This window comes from Apodemus sylvaticus, chromosome 8 (genome assembly GCF_947179515.1).
Source record: "Apodemus sylvaticus chromosome 8, mApoSyl1.1, whole genome shotgun sequence".
NCBI classification, from domain to species: domain Eukaryota; kingdom Metazoa; phylum Chordata; class Mammalia; order Rodentia; family Muridae; genus Apodemus; species Apodemus sylvaticus.
Window position 1 is genome coordinate 76,009,461 of NC_067479.1, and position 17,912 is coordinate 76,027,372.

The 17,912-nt window shown below is 43.9% G+C and overlaps 1 protein-coding gene across 1 annotated transcript; it reads left to right on the forward strand.

The window, feature by feature from the left end:
- Positions 1-11,199: 11,199 nt before the first annotated feature.
- On the forward strand, positions 11,200-12,758 carry LOC127691057 (olfactory receptor 6S1). Its single transcript, XM_052190658.1, has one exon. The coding sequence runs from the start codon at positions 11,200-11,202 to the stop codon at positions 12,193-12,195; it is 996 nt and encodes a 331-aa protein (XP_052046618.1). The 3' UTR covers positions 12,196-12,758.
- Positions 12,759-17,912: the final 5,154 nt, after the last annotated feature.

Sequence of the window (17,912 nt, forward strand, 5' to 3'; positions counted from 1 at the left end):
TCTCATTCAAATCCTCTTTGTATGCTCATTTGTTTTGTTTCTTTTTTATTGATTTAAGATCTGAGGTTGATTCCTGCCATTTGCTCCAACTGGGTGTTAGTTCTATGAGATGTCTCTCTCTTTTTTTCTTCTTCTCTTTTTTCTTCTCTTCCCCCCTCCCTTCCCCTTCCCTCTACCTCCCTTTCCCCTCCACCTCTCTTTTCTGTGACAGAGTTTTCCTGTGTAGCCCTGGCTGTCCTAGAACTCTCTGTGTAGATCAGGACTGCCTCAAATTCAGAGATTTACCTGCCTCTGCCTCTGAAGGTCTGGGATTAAAGGTGTGCACTGCCACCGCCCGGCCTCTCCAGCTTTTTTACATCAGCACTTAGCACTATGAACCTCTCACTTAAAACCATCTTCATTGTGCCTCATAGTGTTGGGTATTTTGTGATTTAGTTTAGTTAAATTCTTAAAAGTTTTAAAAATTCCTTCTTAATTTCTGTCTTGCCCCAGTTTTCATTCATTAGTGAGTTGTGCAGTTTCTGTGAGCTTGTAAAGCTCCTGTTGTCTCTCTTGTTGTTGATATCTAGCTTTAATCCAAGATGCAGGGTGTTACAATTTTCTTGTATCTGTTGAGACTTGCTTTGTGTTAAAGAATGTGGCCAACTTTGAAGAAAGCCCCATGAGCTTCTGAGAAGACGTTATATTCTTTTTTGTTTGGTTAAATTTGTCTGTAAATATATCCTAGGACCATCTGATTTATGGCATTATTTAACTTCAGTATTTCTCTGTTTGGTTTTTGTCTGGATGCCCTATTAGAGAGAGTGGCTTATTGAAGTCATCCAATACTATTATAGTTGTAATAGTATTTTGTCCTTGTGTTGATGCATAAATGTTTAGAACCAAGATATCCTCTTGGTGGAATTTTTCTTTGATGAGTATATAGTGTTCTTCCCTATATCTTCTGATTAGTTTTGTTTAAAGTCAGTGTTGTCAGATATTAAAAGGGTTACACTAGCTTGCTTCTTTGGTCCATTTGCTTCTCCTCTGCCTTGCTGGTATGGTGTGTTTCTTGAATGCAGCAGAAAGATGGAGCCTGTTTTTAAATCTGTTTTTCTACTCTGTGTCCTTTTTCCAAAATGAGGGAAATGGAAGCCATTAATATCAAGAGTTATAAATGAGGAATGTTATTGATTCCTGTTATTTTGTTGATGTGTGTTTCCCCTCCCTTTTGACTTTCTGGTCTGGGATTTTATATTCCTTCTGTTTTCTTGGATGTGATTAACACTTCAGATTGAGGTTTTCCTTCTAGTGCCTTCTATAGAGCTGGATTGGTAGATAGAGACTGCTAAGTTTTGGTTTTATCATATAATTTTTCCCTCTGTCTATTGGCATTGATAGTTTTGCTGGGTATAGTAGACTGGGCTGGTATCTGTGGTCTCTCAGAGATTGTAGAATGGTTGTCTGGGTACTTCTGGCTTTTTAGAGTCTCATTGTGAAGTTTTGAATGATTCTAATGGGTCTGCCTTTGTTCACTTAGTGTTTTTCCTCTGCAGCTTTTAATATTCTTTTTTGTTCTGTACATTTAATGTTTCAATTATTGTATGTTGTGGGAAATTTCTTTTCTGATCTTGTCTACTTAGTGTTCTGTATGCTTCTTGTACCTTACCTTGATAGGTATCTCCTTTTCTAGGTTAGGGCAATTTTCTCTATAATGTTGAAAATATTTTCTGTGCCTTAAACCTATGCTTATTCTTTTTCATATAGTTCTATTATTTGAAGATTTGATTTTTTTCATAGTGCTCCAGGTTTTCTGGATGTTTTTGTGCCTGTATTGTTTTTTTAGATTTAACATCTTCTTTGACTGAGGTATTCATTTCCTCTGCCTTGTAATAAGCACTTGTAATTCTTTCATGTCTTAATGAACTGTTTTTATTATTTTTATTCCACTATTTGCACTTTAATAGATTTGATTAATGCATTTATTTATTTATACTCTAAGGTCCTTGAACATACACATAATTGCTATTTAGAAGTCTTGTGCTTCAGTTATATTACATAATTACATTTCATAGTGTCCTTTGTAGGAGGATTTCTGGGTCCTGGTGATATCTAGACATCTGGAGTAGAAATAATTCAGGTGATTGGAGTGCTGACAACATCTGGTCTTGTCTCTATTGGATGGGCGCTCTGGTCCTTGTTTTCTTTTGCTCTTTCTGAATCTTAGGTAGCCTGTGAGTCTTCTGGTGGGTAGCAGAGGGGAATAGAGCTTAGCACAGAGAAGAATCTGAGAGAGTCTGTGGGAAGAAGCCAAAGAAACCCTGACTACACCAAGAGGCAGGGTCCCTAGGTAATTGGAGGTTTTGTGGGAGGAGAAGTTTCCTCAGATAGGCTGTAGAAAAATAAAGAATAATCTAGAGAGACAGGGTGAAAGGTCTTTGGGGACCGTGGGTCTGTTCCAAGAACTGGAATCTCCAGTGAGAGGAGTTGAGATGAGAGGAGGTGAGCCTTTAAATAGCATGTTACAGTAAAGTGAAAATCAGTTACTTGAGTCCCAGCCTGGTGTGCCACTAGGGGTGTGTGGGTGTGATAAGCTCCCTGTTTGATTATCTAATGCAATGTGATCATCCCTAGAAAGATATTCAAGCAGACAACAGTGTATGGACTCAGCAGGCTGTGTGTGTGTGTGTGTGTGTAACAACAATGGTAAATTAAGAGGAGGTTGTGAGTTTGGGAGGGAGCAATGGTAGAGGCAGAGATAGTAGGGATAAAAGGAAAGAGAAGAAGGGAAAATTATTTTAAATTTAATTAAATTTAAAAAATATAAACTATGAAGTATTCAATACAATGAACTAGAAAGCTCTGAAACTATGAACTGAAATAAAGTTTTCTTTTTAAAAGGTTGTTTATTTTAAAAAGCCCAGAACCAGATGGGTTTAGTGGAGAATTCTATCAGACCTTCAAAGAAAACCCAATACCAATACTCTTCAAACAATTCCACAAAATAGAAACAGAAGGAGCTCTACCCAATTCATTCTATGAAGCCACATTTATGTTGGGTATTCTCCCTTGGAGATGGAACATTTTCTGTCTAATCAGGAATTTGTCACAATTTCCTTTCATTGAGGACTTCATAAGAGATGTTTTTTCTACTTCTATCATGTTTAAAGTTCCAAATAGATTTTAAAAACTGGTTGAGTGCATATTACTTTTAGCTTCATAAGACATCATGTATAATTAAGAGGCATTTAACTATTATAAATTATTTTGATGACTTAAAAATTGTCAATACTGAGTTGCATATTTTAAAATAAATTTTATTAGTTTAATAAAAAGAAAAAGTTAAAAAAAAAAGAAAAAAGTTGCTTATTTCTGTTATTTTTCTACAGGAACTGAAGTCTTATTAGCAGGATAATCAACTTTAAATCAGAAAGGTTTGTTTGGGATTCTATTGCGGGTTCTCTTCTGGTGCCAGTGGCCTGCTGCTCTGACGCTTGCCGTGAGATCGCACATCACAGCGTGAGAATATGTCAGAGTAGTCACTGTACTGTGCTTTCCTGGCATATGTAAGGCCCTAGGTCTGATCCTCAACACCATGGAGGCCTCCAGATGCAGGGCTAGACCTCAAAACTGTGAACCAAGCCAGGCATGGTGGTACTCACCTCAAATCCCAGCACCCAGGACGCAGAGGCAGGAAAACTAAAGCCAGCCTGATCTACACAGTGAGGCCCTCTTTCAAAAAAAATCACCAACCAAACAGACAAAAACCTGTGAGCTACAGCTTTTTTCTTCTAAAATTGATTGGTTATCTTAGGTTTTTGTGATAGTGGCAGGAGGCTGGCTGACGCGGGGCAGTACACTAATCAATAGAACAGCTAGTGCCCTTGCAAGATGAGGCCAGAGGTCTAGCATCCTCTTTTCATCTATGGAGACAAGTGAATGACTCCAGGAAGAGCAAAGGGCCCTTGCTGAGGACCTGGGCTGCTAAGACCCCGGCTCCCAGCAGCTTCTATCTTCAATCGCGAGAAAATAAATATGTGATTTACTGTTTTTAAATCCTGAAAATAAATGAGAAAATAAATGTTTCCTTTTGTAGCACGGTGGGCCAAAACCCGAGCTTTGTCCACACTAGATAGGCAAGTGCTTGGTCGCAAACCCATCTCTTCCTCCCACGTGCCTCATGGTAACTTGTTCCAGCACCCAGAACTCAGTTAAATGTCTGTTGTCTCGTTTCTGTGATAGCACCGTGCCATGCTTTCCTAGACTGTTAAAAACTTAAATGGAACGGAAGGAGAAATTAATTCTAAGGAATCTGCCAGAATGAAAACAGGACATCTGTATCCCAATCATTATTCCAATGCAATCTCTGCACTCTAAATGTGATTCTCTGAGTTTCCACCTTGCCTTGAAATATCAGGACTAGAAGCAGGTTGCTTCAGATAAAGTTGAATTCCTTTATCTAAAGGAATTCACCACCGGGTGGTGGTGCACACCTGTAATCCCAGCACTCTGGGAGGCAGAGGCAGGCGGATCTCTGAGTTCGAGGCCAGCCTGGTCTACAGAGTGAGTTCCAGGACAGCCAGGGCTATACAGAGAAACCCTGTCTCGGGAAAAAAAAAAAAAAAAGTTGAATTCCTTTTGGAGTTCATTATCAATTTGCATGTCCTGGGATCTGTATAAACCACACGGTATTTGACATTCCCCAGAGTCTGGTTGGCTCATTCTGCAGAATTAGCTTCTATCTTTAGGGAGATATTTCTGATGTTAATTTAAAAAAAAAGATTTATTTTTATATATTTGAATACACTGTCACTGTCTTCAGACACACCAGAAGAGGGGCATCGATCCCATTACAGATGGTTGTGAGCTACCATGTGGTTGCTGGGAATTAAACTCAGGACCTCTGGAAGAGCAGCCATTGCTCTTAAACACTGAGCCATCTCTCTAGCCCTAGTGTTAATTTTTAACTAAGGAAATACTGTATTTCTAAAAACTTGATCATCTCGCAGAGACTTGATTGTCACTATTACGTATTTACTCTGTTTTCCTCTCTGCATTTAGAGCATGACAGCCTCAGTGAGAACTTTCCCTCATGGGCTTGGGCCTTTGAACTCTTGGCCCCCAGTTGGTGGTGCTGTTTGGGGATGTTGAGGTGATGCAGCCTTGCTGGGGGAATAATGTCACCAGGGGACAGTCTTTGAGATTAAAAGCCTCATGGCACTTCTGATTCCCTCTTCCCCTTTCGTCCTAACCATGTGAATTCTCAGCTTCTGCCTCCTGCAGCTATGTCTGCCACTTGCTGCCCTGTGTCCCCAGCACAACAGACTCCTGTCCCCCTGGAGCTGTGAGACAAAATAAACTCTCCCTTTATATCCTGTAAAATTTCCCCTCTCTTGTTACCAAGAACAGGTAGAAAATGTTTTAACCATGGTTATTAATGTGAAAAAAAAATCTATTAGTTACTTTATATGTTTGCCTATTGCTGTCATATAGCAACAAAACAAAACAACAAAAACCACACTGGAAGAACCAGCACTAAACTAATGAAAATGGTTAACTGGATGATGGGACGCAAGTGGGTATGGACGAGGGGGGGACTTGGTCTCCCTTGTGTTGTTGGAGATACGAGTGGGTTTGTGCAAGTGCTCAGGGCACTGACATTGAGCTATACATAGTGCTGATAACCTACATACTGTTAGAGCTTTACTTTTTGACCTTAAAGATAAAATCTAAAACATCATGAGCATATGCAGTCACAGACATAAGCACATTTTTCCTACTACGCTCTACTGTTACACGATCAACTGGGTTTGGTTGTAGCCGAGTGCCAGAGTCATTTTCATACAAGTTTAACCCTTAATTTTAACATGTAATCTTTGACAAAGGTGTCACAAACATATTCTGCCGTGAGGAGCCTCTTCAACAAAGAGTTCTGGAAAAACTGCATGTCTTGCATGCATGTAGAAAAATGAAACTACATGTCTTACCCTATAGAGAAACTCATTCAAAATGGATTAAATACCTTAATGTAAGATCCAAAACTTCAAGACTGGCAGAGGAAAGAAAGAAAATGTTTCACAAATAGTTAAGGACTTCATGGAAAAGATTCTAACTGTATAGGAAATAATCTTAACAGTTGACAAACAAGATTGCACAATATTAAACCACTTCAGTGCCACACAGGAAGCAGTCTTTGTAGTGGAGAAATGACCTGCTGAATGGGGGGAAAAACGTTGTTCTGTCTCATAGGAGATAAATCTTAAAAAGCTATACGGAACCCCAAAGTTAATAACAAAAATCATATGACTAATAAATGACCTAATGAACTGAATAGATAGTTCTCCAAAGAAATGAAACAAAATGGCCGGCAAGGATTTGAAAGTGTGTTTAATATCCATAGCCATCAGCAAGAAAATTAAAATTACTTTGAGATGTCATGTCGCCACAGTTGGAATCACCAGGAAAACAGTGACAACAAATGTTGACCAGGATAAAGGGAAAGAGAAACTTTTATTTACTCCTAGTCAGAATAGAAATGGGTAAAACCAGTTTGGAAGCCAATGTGGAGACTCTTCAAAATACCAAAACCTACCATATAACCAATCCAGCCTTCCCTCAAGGAGTCTAAGTCAGCGTACCTCAGAGCTCCTCATCTACCTGAGTTCATTGCTGCTTTGCTCATAGGAGCTAAGAAATGGAGCCAACAAACAACCAACAGATGAACAGGAAAGGAAGATATGGGTAAAATATACACAATGGAATTGTCTTCAGCTATCACACAGAATGAAATTATGACATTCATAGGAAAATGGGCAGAAATAAGCCAAACTCAGAAGACAAAAACTGTGCTTTTTCAATATATGAACTCTATATTTAAATGTATACATACATTGTATGCATACATAGTCATAAGTGTATATATGTATACATACATGTCTCCTACATGTATGTTTATATGTAGGATATGGAAGTAGGGAGGTGACTATGAAAGAGAGAGACTAAGGGGGGGGCAACAGAGCGGGTAATAGGATGTATGGGTCATTAGATGGGACGGTGGGAGGGAATTCACAAGTGCTGAGAAGGGGTATAGGGAAGTGTAGGAGGTCAAATAAAAATAAATAATAAAATCATAATAGTATACATTGTGAAAATGTCTCAAGGAAACTGCTTTCTTTGTATATTATCCAAAATTTTGAAAAACTAGTTCTGTAATTAAAAGAATGATCATGCCTTATTTTTCAGTCTCTTCAAGTATTATAATTCAATCAAAAAGTTTTATTTTGAGACAGAATCTTATTATGTATCCCAAGCTGACCTCAAACTCATGATAATCCAAGCATTGAGCTTTCAGACATGAGCCACTAGGTTGTGCTTCAGTCAAGGTTTACGTTTTTTGTATAGAGTTCTCTAGACAACTCTCACACTCCTTGGGTCTTCTCTTTAGATGCATCCTTCCCTTAGCTTAGCGAGTGGGAGCTCCTGCTTGGAGTCTGGTTTGGTGTGACAGCCCTGCCAGTCCTCCAGTCCACCCTTGCTCCTTCCTTTACAGTTTAGTGACTTTTCTCACTTTGCCCAGGGTTATCTTTAATGCTCTCAGGATTACGTCCAGCAAGGACGGAATCCAGTCAAACCGACCCTGGAAGGCCCTGGGAGTTCTTCTACTTGGCTCAAAACCCAGCTCATGTTTATCTCAGAGGACAGCTGCTCTTCAGGTCCGGGGACTCAGAGTAGGTGAGTGGGCACACCATTTTTACGCATCTAGTATGTTCCAAGCATTGGGACTCGCCCCAGAGATGCAAAGGTGAAAACCCGGTGCCCTAAAGATGAAGAGAGTAGAAGATGAGCCGAGAAAGAAAGGTCGGAACGTAGCAAGTTACGTATCAGGTTGGAAAGATGTCAGCAGAACTGGTCATAGTTCTGGTTAGAAAGTGGTCACAAAGGTGGGAGGAGAGGAATGGGTGGGCGAATTGAGTAAACTGAGGCTTCTGAACAAGAGGCCGTCGGTTCTTTAGGAAGGAGCGTACAGTACATAGAGATGAACACGTGAGCAGCTATCCAGCATCCCTGACGAGGTTTTGGGTACGTGGAATTCCAAATGATTGGCAGGATATAAAGTATATGGTAGGGAGACGCAACAGCAGGGAGACGGTATGGACAACCTCTTGCTATCTCATCACACCCTTGGGTCTTCCGTTATTTTCTACCATAGAACCCAAGGGGAAGAGTCACACTGTCATTTAAGTCCTCGGGGTGAAGAGGTGAAGTCTATGTTGCTTGGGTTACAGACATTCCCCCTGAGTGTCATGACGAGTGAGGCAGTGGATGCTGGTCAGGTACCATGATTTCTCTCATTTCCATAGCTAATGCTTCTTTTGCAGTTGCCAGACTTAGGATGGTTGATGTCAAATGAAGAAAACATTCTTTGTCTCCTTTTCAGATTTACCTAGCACAGGGTCTAGGAAGTTATCACAGAATCACAAATTTCTGGGACCTTTGCGATATGTTTGCACCCCACCCTCTCCCTTTTATCCTCTTGCTGTCTGAGTAGTTTCTCTCTCCCCAGCCTTGCTGTTCCTTAAGCTCCTCATGTCTGGATCGAGCCTTATTTCTCCACTGAAAACCAAAGTGGCACACAGAAGATCCTACCTTACAATACAGAGATTTATTAGAGACCAATGACTTAAAGTGGTCAGGAAGAACGGGGTCTAAAAGCAAAACAATGGACATTCTATTCCTAGAGCCTGCCAAGACAAAAAAGAAATGCAATGTTTTTCAACCACTAGAGAGGAAAACATCTACCGGTAAGTGTGTTGTACTCTTAGGGTAGAAGTAACCATTCGTGTTCACCCCCTGCCTCCAGCTACTGTTCTTGCAGTGAGACTTTAGAGTGCTGAGACAATTGTCTTTCACAAGAACTGTGCCTAGGTCAGCCTAGAGCACTGATCATTCTGCAGAAGCGATTCTGTCTACAGAGGGAAAGACTGGGCCCCGATGTTTGACTTGCTTGTGGCATAAGAAAGGGGCAGTATATCCAGGAACGGTATTTATAACCATCTCTATGAATTCAAGGCCAACCTGGTCTGTATAGCAAGGTCCAAGGCTACTTAGTGAGACCCTATGTCAAAACGCCCAATCAGACAAACAGAACAAAACAAATCTGTGAGAAACAATGTAACTCCCTCCTCAGGGTCAGAAAAGCCCCTGTGCTCACTAGGCAGAAGATCAGCACCAGAGACTAGAGCCCCAGGGAAGAGGCCTTACCCAACCTCTCTTTTCCCCAGTGCAGACTTCATCCCCTGGAGCTGCGAGGATACCGGGTGACTCTCAGACTCTGAGTGGGGCTGCTGAAAGGATGGGAGGGTGGAGGTGACACTGACTTACAAACTGGAAAGATAAATATTTCAGGGTCTTACGCTTATGAAATATCAAGGGCATTCCAGAACAGGAGAGTCATCCCCCATTACTTCAGATAAAGATAGGCTCAGTCCAATGAGGTGGTTTCACAAGGAATGACAGAGGGCCAGAAAAAAAGATCTGCTTTGAGGTACCGGGTGCCCTCTCATTACACTACATCCTTTCTGTTCTTAGGTGGAGTGCTTTGCTTCCGCAGCTCACTCCAGAGCCTGTATTTTAGGCCACTACTTACCTTCTATAGGCTCATGTTTCACATTCTTCTTGGCATGCTGTCCCTATCAGTAGCATTTCTTCGCTACTGGTCACAAACCCAAATTTTTCTGTTTTGTTTTTCTGTTTTGTCGTTAGGCATTGGACAGTGATCCAGCAACGTGACCTGTCTTTGAATCGCTGAATACAGAATGCGGCGCATAGCGAGAGTCGAGCTAAAACTGTAGTCCTGACCTGCGTGGTGTGATTTCTGTAGGTGCTGGAGGGAGGAGCGCCGGCGATGAGCCCCTAAGGTGCATAACCACAAAAGGTTCCATATCCTAGATGGAAGGGGCACGTGCTTCCCTCTCCCACTTCTAAGATCCGGAGGTGAGAACAGGGACCAGAGCAGAGAGAGTAGGAGTCTAACATCTGCTGGGGATGGGACAGTGGTCCTAAAATGTCACTGAACATTGGGGTGTGGTCAGAATAGTACCGCTAGAGAACGATCAATGCTCTGAAAATCAATCCTGATGTTTTGCTACTGAGAGTCTTTCGTTAGTTTTTTCCATATCTTTAGTTTGTGTTTTCCCTATCTTTTAGTGAAGACTCTTAAGAGACAGCACTTTAGAAAACCATCAATTTGACTATTGTTTTTAAAGTTTGTGGGACTGGAAGGACTTGAATCAACTTCATTTCCAGTTTAATTAATTAATTACAGTAGGAATTTTCAATTCCGTTTCTGACAGTCTAGTGGAGCCTGTTTTTGTAAAGGCTGTGTAAAACCTTTTTGTAAAGGCTGTGTAAAACCTGTTTTTGTAAAGGCTGTGTAAAAACCTTTTGTAAAGGTTTAAGACTGTGTCTTAGAAGGGAGAATGTCACAAATTGGAAAAGGCCTCAGGAGCTCACATTAACATCAGCCAGGGCACTTAGCTTGAATACAACAGACTAAGAGAACGGATCATCATGGCTTCCTGCTATAGTCTCTTTTTCTGTACTACAGTTACATCAGAAGTGCGAGCAGTTTGTGGCTCTCGGTTTATTGTGAAAATTCTCCATAAAAATGGAGAATTGGTGTATAAAAAGCCCCGTCTGTACGGCCAATTGTTTAGCTGGCTAATTGAAATGCAAGCAAGGACTCCAACCCTTGATCAGCTTCCAAACAGAGGAGTAAACCAAGCCTGGACTTTGACTTTCGTCCTGATTTTCTGGGCCCCTTCCTTAGGCTGGCATAGGAAACTATTGAATCCTTTGTCCTGCTATTTCTCTTGTTCCTAACCGAAATTTGTAACTAAGAAGCAGAGTGTACCTGCCCAGTGTGCCAAGAGATGCAAGAATTCTAAGCAGGAGCTCTGTTTCTTCACAAAATCTTATTTTCATATTTTCACCCAATTCAGATGTTCACAGATATTTCTCTCATCGTAATGAAGAACCATCAGTCAAGATTTGAGCATGAGATAGTTGAAGATACAGGCTCCTGACGTTTCCCTAAGACTTAGCTACCCTTTCAGGGAATTTCTCTGTAAGCAGATAGTGACCTTGAGTTTCAGGATGGGTGACAGAACATCTTTTCATCACGACCACATTCACCTTGTCTTACAGCTGGGGAAGATAACCATGGCTCCGCGCGGGAACCAGAGTGATGGCACTACGGAGTTTGTCCTGGCGGGCTTCCCGAATCTCAACAGCACAGGAGCGGAAGTGTTCTCCACGTTCCTTTTCATTTACCTGTTGACTCTCACGGGCAACATGTTGATTGTGGGGGTGGTGGGAGCGGATCATCGCCTGCAGACGCCCATGTATTTCTTCCTGGCTAACTTGTCCTGCCTAGAGATTCTAATCACGTCTGTCATCATTCCGAAGATGCTGAGCAATTTCCTGTCGAGGCGGCACACCATTTCCTTCGCTGCCTGTATCACACAGTTCTACTTTTACTTCTTTTTGGGGGCCTCCGAGTTCCTACTGTTGGCCGTCATGTCTGTGGATCGCTACCTGGCCATCTGCCGTCCTCTGCGCTACCCCTTGCTCATGAACGGAGCCGTGTGTTTTCAGGTGGCCTTGGCCTGCTGGGTGGGGGGTCTCCTCCCTGTGCTTGGCCCCACGGTGGCTGTGGCCTTGCTTCCTTTCTGCAAACCAGGTGCTGTGGTGCGGCACTTCTTCTGTGACAGCGGACCCTTGCTGCATCTGGCATGCACCAACACCACGACACTGGAGGAGGCAGACTTTATCCTGGCCTTTCTTGTCATCGTATCCTCTCTCGCCGTTACTGCTGCGTCCTATGGCCACATAGTCCTGGCCGTCCTGCGCATCCCCTCCGCTTCGGGTCGGCAGAAGGCTTTCTCCACGTGCACCTCCCACTTGATGGTGGTAACCCTCTTCTACGGGAGCGCCATTTTCCTCTATGTAAGGCCATCCCAGAGTGGCTCTGTGGATACGAACTGGTCAGTAACCGTGATAACAACGTTTGTGACCCCTCTGCTGAATCCATTTATCTATGCCTTGCGCAACAATCAAGTCAAGGAAGCTTTGAAAGAGATGTTCGGAAAGGCGGTCGCGAGGCTTTTAGAACAGTCTTTGCTTGGGGACAGTTTGAGAAAGAAGACAGTCCGTTGAAAGTGAGGGGACTCAGTCTCGGGCGCACACATCTCCACTGCCAGCTTTTCCTTCATCGTGAGGAGCTTCAAGGAGACCAAGCCTACATTCCTCTTTCAGGCAGAATGAGTTGACTCCACCTTATGCCTCGTAATGACAAGTCATACTATTTTCAATTTTCTATTAATTACGTGCCTATATGGGGGACATGGGGTATGCCCACGAGAGACTAGGAGTAAGGCAGATATTCTCTGGTAGGTGGGCAGGGATAGGGGCCACCGCTAGGCAACAAAGGTGGCCGACTTCCAACATGGCCAGCTTACCCTTTTTCTTATCCTCCTGATCTATTACAAAAACCTGGCAGTTTAAAACAAAGGCCTGGTCACAGGAAGTGGTGGCACATGCCTTTAATCCCAGCACTTTGGGAGCAGAAGCAGACAGATTTCTGAGTTCAAAGCCAGCCTCATCTACAGCGTGAATTCCAGGACAGCCAGGACTATACAGAGAAACCCTGTTCGGAAAAACCAAAAAATAAACAAAACAACGGCCTGGAGGTCAATCAACTTTCTTCAAACTGATCTCCCCTAAATTAGGGGAGTGTAGTGCCCCCCATAGATTCATGTGTGTGGATACTTGGCTCATAGGGAGTGGCACTATTAGGAGGTGTGGCCTTGTTGGAGTAGGTGTGGTCTCATTGAAGGAAGTGTGTCACTAGAGGACGGGCTTTGAGGTTTTCTGTGCTCAAGCTGGGCCCGGTGTGACACACACAGTCTCCTTCTGCTGCCTGTGGATCAATATGTAAAGCTCTCAGCACTGTGTCTGCATTGCGGCTGCCATGCTTCCCACCATGATGATAATGCACTGAACCTCTGAGACAGTTAGCATGCTCCAATTAAATGTTTGCCTTTATAAGAGTTGCCTTTGGTCAAGCTGCCCCTTCGCAGCAATAGAACCCTAAGACAGGAGAGAAACTCTCCAGAGATTTCCAACCTCCAGCCATGGAGAAGAGACTGGGTTTTTGGCTTCCTTAGTGCACCCCACACTCCTGCCCCTTTACAGTGGGTCTTTTCCTCTGTGTGTCTGCAGTGTGTGTGTGTGTATGTGTGTGTGTGTGTGTGTGTGTGTGTTCTTACCCCTCCTCGCAAATGTCTTTCTTCAACTGCTGAATCTGTCTGCTCCCATTTTTGGAGTTTGAGATTTCTCTGTTGCCACCTGTTCCACTTCAGAGGATTTTCCTGCCCCTTTGTTCTTTAACTGGCAGAGACAATGAAGCTGATAAAGACCTCCTGAGTGAAGGTGCACAGAGAGGGCATCGTGGGCACTGGGAGCCAGTCTCGGATTCTTGGGGAGCAGCAAGTCCTCTTGACCGTGGAGTCATCTCTCCAGCCCAGCTCATACAGATTTCCATTTCACCTCCCACCCCACCATAACCCCTGAAGTGTTGGAGCATGTGTGCATGTATCTGGGAAAATCTGTTAAAATAATCCCAATTCAGTATTTAGGAATATCTGTGTACATTCTCTATTCAAAGGTTAAAAAATCAGTTACACTTTCAATAAAGTTTTCAATTATTTATGCAAACCAATAATATTAGAAAAAATATCCAAAGGAGGCCTGGGAATGTAGCTCAGTGGATAGATTGCTTGGCTAGCGTATGTGAAGTTCTGGGTTTGAGCCCTGTCACTTTGTAAAGCAGATGTGGTGATCAGTGTTTCTGTGACACTGCTACTTAGAAGGGATCAGAAGCTCAGGGATGTTTTCACCTACAGTCTGAGATCTATGAGACCCCATGAATGATGATGGTGATGGTGATTTAATAATAATTGATAATAAATAATATTAGGGGCAGGGAAGATGATTCAGTGGGTTAAAGCACTTGCTATGCAACTGTGAGGATCTGAGTTCAAATCCCAAGTGTACCTATGTCAAAGGCCAGCACTCCTGTGAGAACCTCAACCCCAGCATTGGAAGGGGAGAGAGAAATCCCAAGACTTCACTGGCCTGCTAGCCTAGTGAAAATGGTGAGCTTCCAACTCAGTGAGAGATCTTGTACCTACATGTGCAGGGTGAACATGGAAAGAAGCAGGTATTCTCATTAAATAAATACATAAATAAACAAATCTTAACACACACAAATAAAAATAAAATCTCAAAAAAAATATTATGTAGTATCTTTGTGGTAAGGCTGCGTAGGTCGCAGCCCCTGGAAGATCCCAATAACATTGGTATTGCCTTGATATTTCTCTTTGGCAGCTATAATTATTGTGTTTTGTGTGAGAGAGGAGGAATAAGAAAAATCTAGATCCCCTTAAAAATTTTAACCAAACTGTGACAGTTTTAAGTCAGCTTGACACAAGCTACAGTCATTTGGGAAGAGGGAAACCTCAGCTGGGAAAAAAAACACCTTCGTCTGATTGGCCTGTGAAAAGCCTGTGCTGTGCGCTTTCTGCTTTGATGATCGATGTGGCAGCGCCCAGCTCACTACGGTTGTTCCTGTTACACGGAGCCTATCCGAGGTGAACACTCAATGTCCGTAGCCATTTGAAACTCTTTATTCCAGTTGCCTGGACTGTACTACGCAACACAGGGTTTTAAGGCAGTCCTGGCATCTTGCTTGGCAGCCAGCAGGGGGCAGTGATGGGGAGCTTCACAGAAGCAAGACTTGACCGAAGCTCTTGCCCTCCAGTTCCTAGACTAGAGCATGAGATTCTCCATCAAGGCGATCAAACTCTAGTTAAACCCAAAATAGCCTCGACAAGAATACAAGATGGAGGCACTGCGGCTGCCTTACCCTGTTAGAGTACCACTCCTGCGCAGATGGTCCTGGGTGTTACAAAAAACAGACTGAGCAAGCCATGTGAAACAGGGCAGGAAGCTGCGCCCTCCACTGCCTCTGCCTCAGCTCCAGTCTCAGGTGCTCCTGAGACTCAGGTCTTGAGTTCCTGTCCCTTTCTCGAATGATAGATTACAAGCTTTAGGATGAAATATAAACCCTTTCCTCCCCAAGTTGCTGTTGGTCATGGTGTTTTATTGTGGTGCTTTGGGTGAGAATGGCCCCCATAGGCCCATATGTTTGAATGGTTGGTCCCCGGTTGGTGACCTGTTTAGGAAGGATTAGGAGGCGTGGCCTTGTTGTAGGAAGTGTGTCATGGCCTGCTGTTTCTGCCTGTCGCAGATCAGCTGTGAGCTCTCCGTGCTCCAGCATTGTGCCTCATGGCCGGCTGCCAAGCTCCTCACCCTAACGTTCATGGACCAACCCTCTGAAATAGTAAGCATCCGCCAGTGAAGTGTTTCCTTCTTTAAGACGCCTTGGTCATGGTGTCTCTTCGTAGCAACAGAACTATAAGACATGCATCATGGCTACGAGGACCTTACCTAAGACACAAGCTCCTGAGGCAGCCAGATCCTGCGCTGTCAAAGCTCCCGATGGCACATTCTGTGTGACACAGTCGGCTAAGCATTCTGAGCTCCTTAACTCCCCCATCCCCCATATCTTCTAAGTTATCACATCAACAAAGCTTCTTCCTCACAGTGTAGGACCCTCCTCCCTGATGAAAGACCTAAAAGGGTACCTTTACTCTCTGGGGGTGGGGGTCGGGTGGCTTGAGGCCTTTTCCTTTGTAGCCCACCACTCTGTCTGGATCAAATGAAGCGTGTATGCTTGAGGACAATCTGCCTGGTGTTTCTCTTGCATCCAAGGCTTTACAACAACCGGCCTCAGGAAATAAACTATTACCTACAGTGACCCGTTCTGGAAGCCCACCTACAATCCCCAAGTCAGACGTAAAGGGACCCACAGTCCTGTCTCTGGCACCTAGGCTGGAAGCCACACAACAACTCATTAAAAATAAACCCTGAGCTCTAGAAGATGGAGACTCGACCAGTGACCAACGGCCTCTCCAGCTATAACTGAGGTCCAAGTAGGGGAGGGAAATGTCCATTCTTAACCACGCAGGCTGTTGTGATCATACAAAGAGAAAGAGGTGTGAGAATATGTTCTGGGGAGGTGTGGGGGAAGGGGGTGCCTCAGCGGGTCCAAGCCGAGGCAGCCCTTCCCCCTGAGGGACCAGACACACACTGGTATTGTACAGAATAGAGTTTATTCAAGGCATGGGAGGGGAAGTAAGGGGGTGGTAGAGGCAGCAAAAGGCAAAGAGAGGGAGAGAGTAGAGAAGCAGAGGCCGGCCATGACCACGTGGAGAGAGGGGGAGGGAGAACCCAAGAGGGGGCAAGAGAGAAGCTGAGAGTGAGAGAATAAGAGAGTAAGCGAGCGGGGAGGGGCTGAGCAGCCCTCTTTATGGTAGGCCAGGCCTACCTGGCTGTTGCCAGGTAACTGAGGGGTGGAGCTTAGGCAGAATCCTAACATTCCCGAGTTTCCGTTTAATTAAAAAAGAAAAAAGTAAGCCGGGCGGTGGCGGCGCACGCCTGTAATCCCAGCACTCTGGGAGGCAGAGGCAGGCGGATTTCTGAGTTCGAGGCCAGCCTGGTCTACAGAGTGAGTTCCAGGACTACACAGAGAAACCCTGTCTCGAAAAATACCAAATCAAAACAACAACAAAAACAAAAAAAAAAACAAAAAACAAACAAAACCCAAAAAAATTAAAAAGAGGGGAAGGCAAGAATAGGGTCGTCATGATATCTGGCTGCTTCATGCTCACTTGGGGGTGACATGTCTCTGGAGAACCAGGAGAACTGGCTCCTTCCTTGCTGTCCGGGTGTGCTCAGCTGTGTAGCGCTGCTCCCACGTCGACAGCCTCTGGTTAGGGCAGGCCTGAGGCCTCTTTCCTGTCTGCTAACAAGCTCCGTCACTCTCCATCTGCAGCTACCAAAGAAGAGCTACCAATCACATCCTGAATGCTTTTTGCAGCTCCTGTTTGGAGAAACTTTGCTTATTTCCACACTAGGATTAAAGTACCTCAGAATAAAAATGTGAAGCCAAACAAGTATGAAAATATAATCAGAGGTTCCTGTAATTCCCATCGAGGAGCGAAGTGGTTCACAAGAAGCTCATAGGATGTCCGGGAACACTTGAACCACTTGAGAGATGGTGCCGATCTCAACCGGAAGGAGCCAGAATAGACTGTGAGCTCACGTCGTCTAGGAAAATGTGGCAGTGTGACATAAGACAGTGGCACGACTGAGGGACCGGAACGCTGAATGCCACCAGGCTCCTGTTGGCTAAAAGACAGACAAATGTCAGGTCCATGGCTATGGCCCTGGCTTCTTCTTTGGAATGCTTTTTTAAATCACTTTAGATTTCTTTTAAATATGTAATGGATAACCAGTGACGAAGAATAAATCCTATCCACGCAGAGACCGGAAGAGAGCCCACCAAACTACGGCCAGGTGGGGATGAGGTCTATTGTAGCAAAAGGAAAGGAGCCAAGAATATGATCAGAGGATGGTGAGAGAGAAGGAACAGCCCGAAGGGAAGAAGGAAGGAAGGAAGGAAGGAAGGAAGGAAGGAAGGAAGGAAGGAAGGAAGGAAGGAAGGAAGGAAGGAAGGAAGGAAGGGCAGTTTGACTCACACTGATTTTTGTCTAAACCCACTCTGAAAATTATAGCAATAAAGATGACAAGAAATGATGATAATGGGCACTTATTTCTGAACGAGTACGTTACACGGCTAACCAAAGGATATAGTAATTTACAATCTTAAGGAACGAGCCTTGTGGCTTGCTTGGGGGTGTGGTGGCCAGGGCCACAGGAGAAAGTCTGAGGACCGGTGGCCGGGGAGT